The 11,153-nt window shown below is 38.6% G+C and overlaps 1 protein-coding gene across 1 annotated transcript; it reads left to right on the top strand.

Moving 5' to 3' along the window:
* Window positions 1-10,064: 10,064 nt before the first annotated feature.
* Window positions 10,065-10,917, top strand: LOC145002400 (uncharacterized). The gene is made up of 2 exons (XM_078961683.1): window positions 10,065-10,714; window positions 10,835-10,917. The coding sequence occupies exons 1-2, from the start codon at window positions 10,213-10,215 to the stop codon at window positions 10,915-10,917; spliced, it is 585 nt and encodes a 194-aa protein (XP_078817809.1). The 5' UTR covers window positions 10,065-10,212.
* Window positions 10,918-11,153: the final 236 nt, after the last annotated feature.

Below are 11,153 nucleotides of genomic sequence, written 5' to 3'. Positions count from 1 at the left end.
CAAATTTCTTAAATTTGAAACATCTTAGTGTTTACTCACTTGAATTTAATATTTATTTAATGGATATATCTAAAACATGTGAAACATTTGAAACAAAAAAAGCATCATGTATTTGTTTGACATATTTTGTTTTTTATTTATTTCACAGGTGAGTGATATATGGGTTAAAGAGTCTATGGAGGGATAAATGGGTAAAAACATGTTTTTCAAAACACTTCATTTCACAGAAGAGTTATTTGACAAACGTCACTTTTGTAGAGATAAGTGGAACGTAGAAACTAATTGACGAGGGATGATACTACATCCCATCCAACAAGCGGTGTCTTATAGGTGAAATTCAGCAAAATCAATATATATCTTACAAAGAAGCCTTTTTAAGGTTTGTTGAATATAATTTTGAGTGATGACTACCTTTTCCTAAATATCAGTTAACAATGTTTCAAATCTCTGTACATGACAAGACAATTTCAACATATCTCTAGCGAAACCATCAAATTGGTGAAGAAGGGAGTAAATTACACATTTTGGCACTAGTTGTGTAACACACAAAATCAGAAAGGTCAAGAAAGGAAGGAAAAACCTTAAGTTAAAGAGGTTTGACTCGTCGAGTCCAGGGAGGAATTCGGCGAGTCGGAGCGGGATTTGGGTGTACAGTAAGTGACCAACTCATCGAGTCGACAAGTGAGCTCGGCGTGTCTGGTTTGGGTTGGGAAACCCTAATTCCGGCACTTGGTACCCTATTTATGCATCTTATTCTCTTCCCTGGGCTCATTTGTGGCCCCTATAGTCCAGAACCCCGAATCCTAGCTACCAAAATCGTTTTTGGAGCAAGATCTACCCTTGGTGAAGTAATTTGGAGCTTGGAAGAGAAGAGATTCATAGTGGTGCAAGAGGAGGCCTTGGATCTAGAGTTGGTGGAACTTTTTAGAGCATTTGGAGGTAATGAATCGTTATCCTTGGTTTTCTCCTTTCTAGATCCATCTTTCATGGAGTTTTAGGGTTTCTTTGAGAGTATGTGATGAGAAATTGGTGCATAAGCTAGATCTGCAATTGAAACTCCAGATCTGAGCTCTTTTTGGATTGAAAATGCAGAAAGCCATGTTAGTTGCTATGCAAAAGCCTTTCCCCATGAGTTGAGTTCCTCTCTAGCTTGGTTTTTGGTATTATGAGGCAAGAAGCACGTAAAGTTAGCAACTTGATGTTGCTAATGGACTCTAGGAACCCAGATCTATTGTTTGGTGGAAAGGAGAAGCTTTGTGACTCAAAATTATGGAAATGCACGTATGCACTCGGTGAGTCTGGGAGATGACTCGATGACTCGGCGAGTCACATGGGTGGACTCAACGAGTTAGGATAACTCGGAGAGTAGGGTCAACCTGGAAGGTTGACTATGACCAGGACTTTGAATTTGACCATAGTTGACTTAGTTAACTTTTGGAGGAGTGTCAGACTAAGTGTCATATTGATATTGGTAGTTCAGAGAGCTAGAGGAGCAGCATCTCAAAGGGTTGTCGGTTGTAAGCCAGAGGGTTATCAGCAGGGCTCAGCAGTTCAGGTGAGTTTCCTTTCAGTAGGAATGGGTCTAAGGCCACAATGCCGACTCATTTAGTTAGCAGTAGTTTCGGACTTCGGTCCGACGCAGTAGTTCAGTATGCTTGGTGTCTCTATGATTCAAGCATGTTTATGTGTTATATGTTCCAGACTTCAATCCGATGCAGTATGCAGTATATGTGTTTATACTAGTTGATATGTGTTTATGCTATGTTATGATCAGTCAGTTCCGGACCTCGGTCCGATGCAGGGGATAAGGTCCCAGTTAGTCCAGGCTTCGGCCCGATGCAGTTTTCGGACTTCGATCCGATGCAGGGGACAAGTTAGTCCTGATGGGTTTTGTACATAAGAACATTCCTAAGTGCGCATACAAACCCTAATGCTTGGATCTAGGTTTCTCTATTAAACATGCTTTGAATCCAAGGCTTCTAATGACTTATTAGGTGTAAGAACAACACAAAATCAGATCTAGAAACATACCTTTGATTCTCTTGTTTGATCTTCTTGTCTTGAAGCTCTAGAGTCACAATTGTCACTCCTCTAATGGCTTACAAACACCAACTAGCAAATAGGATGATTTGAGAGAGAGGAGAGGGGATGGAATTCGACTAGAGTATCCTTACTTTAGAAGATGTGTCGAATTCCTTCAGCCATAGGGTCTATTTATACTTGTAGACTCCTTAAGGGTTACAGCTTAAAACCTAGTTGGATAATCATCTCTTAGAGTCATCCAAATCCTTACGAAAGATAGCCTTGGACGAATTTAGGGCTTATCCTAGCCTAGAATTCATCCAACCCCTTATCCAATAAGGATTTACAGTCTAAAGTTTAACTATCAAGCAATTGACAGTTTATACCCTCTTATTTAATTAATCTCCTTAAGTCACCAAATTAATACTAATTAATCTATGACTTATATTAATCAAATAACTATATTATTATTCCTTATATTATTCTCATAATATATTAATAATATCTATGCTCTCATAATAAATCATCCTACCAAGTTGCTATGGTGAAGGCAACCCAAAAGGACCATGCACAATCGGGTCAAATACTTGCCTAATATAGTTGCAGCCTTAGACACTATTGCAACAGTCTCCCACTTGGATAAGTCTAGTAACTATATATGCAAATACATTCCGATTTGCAATCGTAGCTCTCAAAGATGCTGTCAAACTCTGATCTAATCAATCTTGTCCTTTAGATAAGGGATCGTACAGTCCTCTGTTAGATATCATCGTGACAATACTATGGAATAGTTAGTCTAGCATTTGGTTTCTCGATCTCTGATTTATTTGACATAGAACTTAATCGAACACATCAATTCAGTTCTGACCGGGCCTGGCACATAAGTCAAATCAAATCATCGAGCGGCCGAGATATCTCTTTTTCCTTCTCAGGATAAAAGTTACAGATAAACTTCGACTTATATGCATTTACTTATTCATTAACCAACTACACACAACAATGCGTTTTATAACATCGAGTTACCAATGCATTTTCGCATTATCAATGTACAATCAATTAACCAATAACAAAACATATATCTAGGTTTTAAGACTATATGATATTATCGTCTTGCGATCACCCATTTACTATCACATTCCATAAGGTGATTCCAGCAAGCGCGGGTTTGTTCCAATGCTCAAACCTAGTTCATAAGCACTCATGAACGTTGCAGCAATCTTTTGCTATGTCTAACACCATTTAGACACTCTACACACCTATTCATGACAATCTTCATTCATATCTACTTCCGACATATGAACGATTGTGGACTATTTGAACAATTCGATTATTCTTAATAAACTCAATTATTCTAGAAGTCAAAACATGCAAAGTGAAACAATAGTTAAACAATTAACATAAGACAGTAACATTACTTATAAATAAAACTCCTTTATTTAATCATCAAATGTTAATTACATTTATCTATTACATGTTTCTAATACTATCTAATCTATGCTAATATCATCCTTCAGCCAAATACTCCTAGCATGCTGCAAATGCTTAACCCTACTCAGTCCCTTCGTAAGCGGATCTACTGGGTTATCTTCCGATGATATTCTCTTCACTACGAGTTGTCCTTCTTCTAAACGATGTCTAATAAAGTGATATTTTCTGTCGATATGTCTTGATCTACCATGATCTCTCGGTTCCTTGGTCAAGGCAACCGTACCTCATTATCACAGAAAATCTCCATGGGCTCCTTTATGGCAGGTACAACTCCAAGATCTCCGATGAAGTTCTTTAGCCATATTGCCTCCTTCGACGCTTCGCTTGCTGCGATGTACTCTGATTCGCACGTTGAATCAGCTATGGTTTCCTGCTTGGAACTCTTCCAAGTTACTGCTCCTCCATTCAGGGTAAAGACCCAGCCCGACTGCGAACGGTAGTTGTCCCTGTCAGTCTGAAAACTGGCGTCACTATACCCTCGCACCTTCAAGTAATCACTCCCTCCAAGGACTAAGAACCATTCCTTCATCATCCGAAGGTACTTAAGGATATTCTTCACCGCAACCCAATGGGCTCTGCCTGGATTCCCTTAATATCTATTAAACATGATCAAAGCAAAGGCTACATCAGGGCGAGTACAAGTCATAGTGTACATGATTGAGCCAACTGCGGAAGCGTATGGAACTCGGCTCATTTCAGCTATCTCGGCTTCGGTACTCGGACTTTGAGTCTTACTCAACTTGGCATTGCTTTGTATCGGTAATTCTCCCTTTTTCGAGTTTTCCACACTAAAACGTTTTAGTACCTTCTCTAAGTAAGTGTTCTGACTAAGTCCAATTAGTCTCTTACTATCCTTATTCCCAAAATGTAGGAAGCCTCTCCGAGGTCCTTCATAGTGAAGCACTTCCCGAGCCAGGACTTAACCTCCTGCAGAGTCGGGACGTCGTTTCCTATGAGTAATATGTCAGTGACATATAGAACGAGGAAGCTTACTATACTCCCACTGGCTTTGACATATACACATGATTCATATTCGCTTCGTACAAATCCAAACTCTTTGACTTTCTCTTCGAAGCAAAGATTCCATCTGCGAGATGCTTGCTTTAGTCCATAAATGGACTTCTCAAGCTTACACACTCTATTTGGATGCTTCGGATCCACAAACCCTTCTGGCTAAGCCATGTAAACATCCTCAACCAACTTCCCGTTAAGGAAAGCGGTCTTGACATCCATTTGCCAAATCTCATAATCATGAAATGCGTCAATAGCTAGCATCACTCTAATAGATTTTATCTTCGCAACTGGTGAGAAGGTTTCTTCATACTCAACTCCGGGAGTTTGAGTAAAGCCCTTCGCAACTAGTCGCGCTTTGAACGTGTGTACCTTTCCATCCACGTCGGTCTTCTTCTTGAAGATCCATTTGCACCCAACGGTCTTACGTTCAGGCACATTATCGACCAAATTCCAAACTTGGTTATCATACATGGATTGGATCTCGCTATCCATTGCCTCTTTCCACTTTGCAAACTCCGGGCCTGCCATGGCTTCCTTATTGCTATTAGCTTCATCAAGATTTATTAGTGTACTATCACTAATATACGTGTACCCTTCGGTAGTAATATGAAAACCATACAACTGGGGTTGAAACCTAACTCTTTCGGAATGTCTAAGAGGTAATGATATGTCAACCGGTTCAACCGGAGTTTCCTCCTCGGGTTGAGCGCCGGCGGTTGAGGTTCCTTCATCTATCAACTCTTGAATCTCTTCAAGATCGATTTGCCTCCCACTGTCTCCTTGGCCTATGAGTTCTCGCTCTCGGAAAACTCCTCTCCTCGCAACAAAGACAACATTGTCCTTCGGTCTATAGAAGAGATATCCAAAGGATTTCTGCAGGTAGCCGATGAAAATACATCGTTCACTACGAGGTCCGAGTTTGTTGTGAGTATCTTGTCTTACAAAAGCCTCGCAACCCCAAACCTTGATATGTGCTAACGAAGGAGCTTTCCCCGTCCACATCTCGTGAGGTGTTTTGGCAACCCTCTTAGTAGGGACTCGGTTAAGGATATGGGCGGAAGTCTCTAAGGCATACCCCCAAAAAGAGATAGATAGCAAAGCACGACTCATCATAGAGCGAACCATGTCCAACAAGGTTCGATTACGCCTTTCTGCCACACCATTCAATTATGGTGTCCTAGGTGGTGTCAATTGTTAAACTATTCAACACTCCTTGAGATAATCGTGGAATTCAAGACTTAGGTAGTGTCAAAGCATCTTGATCTTCCTGCCCAATTGATTCTCCACTTCATTCTTAAACTCTTTGAACTTTTCAAAAGTTTCTGACTTTTGCTTGATTAAGTAGATATACCCATATCTACTGTAGTCATCGGTAAAATTCATGTAGAAGCGGTTACCATCCTTCGTGGTAGATCTAAACGGTCCACACGCATTGGTATGTATGAGGTCCAATAGACCCTCACCCCTTTCGCATGTACTAGTGAAGGGTGACTTAGTCATCTTTCCAAGTAAACAAGACTCGCATGTGTCATCTTCCCTAAGGTCGAATGACTCCAACACTCCATCCTTTTGGAGTTGGGCTATGCATTTCTTGTTGACGTGTCCAAGACAACAATGTGATAAGGATGCTTTATCCATACTATTGGAAGAATCCAAGTACAAAACATCATTTCTTAAGTTATCAACAATCATAACAGTTTCATAAATTCCATTACATGGTATAGCTTCAAAGTAAAAGACACCATTTAGATAAGCTAAAATAGAACCATTCTCATTATTAAAATAAAATCTAAAACCTTGTCTAAACAAACCATGAAAGGAAATGATGTTTCTAGCCATTTCTGGCAAATAGCAACAATTGTTCAAATCTAAAGATAAACTATTCCTAAGCACTAAAGAATACACTCCAATCTTGGTCACAGGCAATGATCTTTTGTTCCCCATGATTAGATTTATTCTTCCATGCTCCACGTCTCTACTTCTTCTTAGCCCCTGCACATTAGAACAAATGTGATAACCACAGCCGATATCAAGAACCCAAGAAGTATTGTGGGAATCATTAGATTTAATTGTATATATACCTGCGAAAGATGGCTTGATGTTTCCTTCCTTGATGGCTTGCAGGTACTCCGGGCAGCTTCTCTTCCAATGTCCTATCTTGTGGCAGTGGTGGCACTCTGCCTCCTTCGGATTAGAGCAGGGCTTAGCGGGATCAACTTTGGTCCCACTAGAAGAGGCACCATCTCGGGCTTTCACCTTGCGATGGTTCTTTGAAGAAGCCTTCCTCTTCTTTCCTTTTCCTTGTCCAATTGCCAGGACAGGAGCAGCGGGCGAATTGGGAGTTGGTGCAACAGACTTGTCCTTGAAGTTGCTCTCAGCAACCCTCAAGAGACCTTGGAGTTTGCTTAGGGTGACCTCTTATTTGTTCATGTGATAGGTCATCCTAAATTGATTGTAGCTCGGAGGCAAAGAGTGAAGCACCATGTCGATCGCCAAGTCTTCCCCAAAGTCAACATTTAACTTGCGAAGGCAGTCGACATACCTTTACATCTTTTGCAAGTGTACGGTAAGAGATTCTCCATGACCCATCTTAGCGGAAATCATGTTCGTGAAAAATATCATAACGCTCTTGTCTCGCGTTTTGATGGTATCGCTCCAATAAGTCTTGATGCATTTCGTACGGATACATGTCCTCGTAGGACTTTTGGAATTCGTAGTTCATAGTCGCGATCATTATGCAATGCACTTTCATTGCATCACGCTCGTGAGTTTCGAAAGCGGTGATTTTGGCGGAAGTAGCGATTTCGGGGTTGATTTTCTCGAACTTCTCATCGAGGACATACTCCTTATCCTCATAGCGAGCAATCGTGCGAATGTATCTTATCCATTCGCTAACGTTCGTTCCATCAAAGGTGACCTTTTGACAAAGGCTCATCAAAGTGAAAGAACTTGCAGCAGCATTGTTGGCGTTCAACATCTATAAATAGAAAGGACAAAGATAGATTAGAATATGAATCCCTAATATTTATTTTACCAAGACGCTAACGAATTTCGCATTCGTAATCATTTTGCAACTTGACACACTTTTGTTATGTCATGTTAAGCTCCTTTTGGTAAAATATGTGTTGGAGGCTTTCGTGGTTGGCGAAAACGACACACTTCGTTCCCCAGTGGTAGTGTCTCCAAATCTTTAAGACAAACACTACGACTCTCAATTGTAAGTCATGGTTAATGTAGTTCGTACTCTTTTTAGCTGGCCTGTATTTTTTATTTTTTTTATCTTTTCTTATTCATTTTGAACGTTAGAGCTCATTAATAGGATAAATCTTTTTTGAAAACATATTGTTAATTGAAATTGCATTTTTATTTTCTTTCATATGTAGACCATTTATGTATTTTTTATTTCAAATATGGACCATTTATGTAATTTTGCTCACAAGTGGACCATTTATGTAATATATACTTTTAAATGTTCATTAATAGGTCATTGATATGACAGTTTTCTAAGAAAAAAATTGTTTTTAGTATAAAAATTTGCAACAGAAAAAAATCATTAACATTGTACATTTATAAAATTATTATTTTAGATTATTTTAAGATGATATTGAAATTTTTATTTCTACATTGTAGCTCATTTGTAGAGAAGTGTTCTAGAAATGAATTTCATTAATAGCATTAAACTTTGCAAAAAAATTACTTTTTTGGATTCTTTTTAATGATGTGGAATTTCACATGATTATACAATGGATTGCCTAATTTTCTTTTATTTTCTTAGTAAGTTTATTGACTTTTAACGGTTCTCATGTTTACATTGAAATTAGATTAATATGAAAGGATATTACTTTTTTTTTCAATCTTACTTTCAAATTTCTAAAATTTGAAACATCTTAATGTTTACTCACTTGAATTTAATATTTGTTTAATGGATATATCTAAAAAATGTGAAACATTCGAAACAAAAAAAAGCATCATGTATTTGTTTGACATATTTTGTTTTTTATTTATTTCACAGGTGAGTGATATATGGGTCGAAGAGTCCATGGAGGGATAAATGGGTAAAAACATGTTTTCAAAACACTTCATTTCACAGAAGAGTTATTTGACAAACGTCACTTATGTAGAGATAAGTGGAACATAGAAGCTAATTACTGCATCCCATCCAACAAGCGGTCTCTTATGGGTGAAATTCAGCAAAATCAATATATATCTTACAAAGAAGCCTTTTTAAGGTTTGTTGAATATAATTTTGAGTGATGAATACCTTTTCCTAAATATCAGTTAACAATGTTTCACATCTGTGTACATCTCAAGACAATTCCAACATATCTCTAGCGAAACCATCAACTTGGTGAAGAAGAGAGTAAATTACACATTTTGGCATTAGTCAAGGTTGTAGCTGGCAACCGCAGGTGGGATGTCAACCCCATATAAATCTATACATATGTATCTTGCTCCGAAGATTAACGATTATAGTAGTTTGGGTATGCTAAGTGTTTAGACTCTGATAATGAATAACGTAACGTCTTACTAAAAAGTTTTCAACTAACAAGTTTGTGAATAACTCTCAACCCTAAGTTACTTGTGGGTAAGTTCTAGGCATAATGAATATCATTGTATAAAGTTTATCTAAGCTGAGTATGTTTGACATATATTAAAAATGTAATGTGCTCGCCTTTATAAAAAAGAATGTTTCAAATCGATGAAGATATGTATATGCGTAAACTTTAAGCATATAAACATATAAATATACATGTATAGTAATAACTTGAATCATTGAAATCTTATAAAGTGTTATAACGTACTCGTCATAATATACAATGTTATATAAAAATCACATATATTTGTATCATGTAATATTTGTCGTGTGAACTAGTTATTTCACGATAAAAATTCCATAATATGTATACAGAAAGTTTATATTAGTTATTTGTAACTTAATTTTAAATTTTTAAATAACATTTTTATAAATTAGATTTATTTTATTTTCACATAAAGAATAATATATTTGTATCAATAAACCATATAGGCACACCTACCCCCCCCCCCCCCCCCTCCGAAATAATTAAAATGTTGAAAAGGGGCCATAAGGACTCATCCTTGAAGCGTTAGTTCGAGTTGTCCAAATTCAGATTCTTTTAAGAAACTTGTCGTGTGAACCGCAAATCCACCATTCTTGAACTTTGATGTGTTCTCGGGACCGTTTTGCAACGAATCAAACTATTGGAGGCTGTTTGGTAATTTATTTTAACCAACATAGGACTATTTTCATTAAAATAATTCAAGGAGGGACGGATTTTGTAACTTGAACTAATTGTAGTGTCTGGTATGTCACTTCTTGACAAAATGGGACTGATTTCTAAATGGTTTGTCAAAGGAGGGTTCATTTTGTCATTTTTAAAGGAATTTAAAAGGGATTAGGGTATTTATGGAAAAGATTCTCATAGAGGGACCATTTTTGTCTAATGGTCCAAACATCAGTTAAATTAGGGCTTTTAAACCCTCCCGTCTTCGTCATTTGCAGATGGAACAAATAGAATGGATCGGGGGTGAGTCGAGGCAGACGAATGAAGAGAGGAAGAAGCGAAGGGCTCGTCGTCGCTGCTTCCGATTCCTCGGATGTCGGAGACCACGAAGAAGACCGGAGGCATAAGGAATCTCGCAGGCGGCTAATCCGTTTCTTTCTGATCGATGGCGCAGAGGATATCTCTGGGGATTGACGAGGCCGAAGGAGAGATGGGAAGTAGAGGCAGCGAGGCTTCTTCTTCTCGTCCGGCAGATTGCTGTGGTGTGGAAAGTGAAGGTGGCGATCTCCAAGGAACCTTCCTGGTTCGTGCATCTTGTTGCCGACCGAAGTCAAGCAAGTACGAGAACCTCCGAAGCTTGGTTGCACCGAAGAAAAGGAAAGAGACGAAGCAGCGAATCTGTTCTTCTTCTACTCCAGCCATGAGGTACGAAGAGGAGGAGATTAGCGGCTTCAGGTTAGTGTATTGTTCATTGAGTTCGACTGGGAGAAAGGAAAACGAAAAAGAGCTCGATCAAACTAAGGGAAGAATGAACGAAATGCAACAATATGGGTGTATCGATGGTGGATGCCCACTGCAAACAGGGAGTAGGAAGGAGGTGGTTTGGTGGGAGGAACTGACGGATGTAGCAGATCACATGGGGCGTTTGGTTGCTCGATCGCTAACAGGTAAGTTCCTTGTTGTTTCCGGTTCGATCTTTTCTTTTCTATTCTTTTTTCTCTGTTGTTCTTGTTTTGACCGAAAATGATGAAGGGAACCAAATGGTTGTTTGGGTTTGTTTGTGACAGGGGAAGAGATCTTCGATGGGTGCAAGGAAAACAGCAATGGGGTGACTTTGGTTATTCTATATCCAACTGGATGTGAAAAATGAAAATGGAGACCGAACAGAAAGCTAAAGGAAGAGTTCCTCAACCTCTTTTGAATCTCATCAGTTTTATGTTCAAGAGTTTTTAATTGTTGTTTGATTGTTTGTGAATCAGTTATATGATCATTAGTTGAGGAGTGTGAGCTGTTATATTATCAGTAGTTGAGGAGTGTGAGCTATAATACATGTGAAAAAAAACGTGCCAAGGAAAGAAGACAGTGGATTGAGAATCCCTTTCTTTC

The sequence above is a fragment of the Lactuca saligna genome, chromosome 6 (genome assembly GCF_052625555.1).
Source record: "Lactuca saligna cultivar CGN05327 chromosome 6, ASM5262555v1, whole genome shotgun sequence".
Taxonomy (NCBI): Eukaryota; Viridiplantae; Streptophyta; class Magnoliopsida; order Asterales; family Asteraceae; genus Lactuca; species Lactuca saligna.
The sequence above is the reverse complement of the archived record's forward strand: the minus strand, read 5'-3'. Positions and strand labels throughout refer to the sequence as shown.

Excerpts from the sequence above, each read along its gene's own strand:
- LOC145002400 (XM_078961683.1), top strand. The coding sequence starts at position 10,213 with ATGGCGCAGAGGATATCTCTGGGGATTGACGAGGCCGAAGGAGAGATG. Across the intron at positions 10,715-10,834 it reads GGTTGCTCGATCGCTAACAG|GGGAAGAGATCTTCGATGGG; the intron begins GTAAGTTCCTTG and ends TGTTTGTGACAG.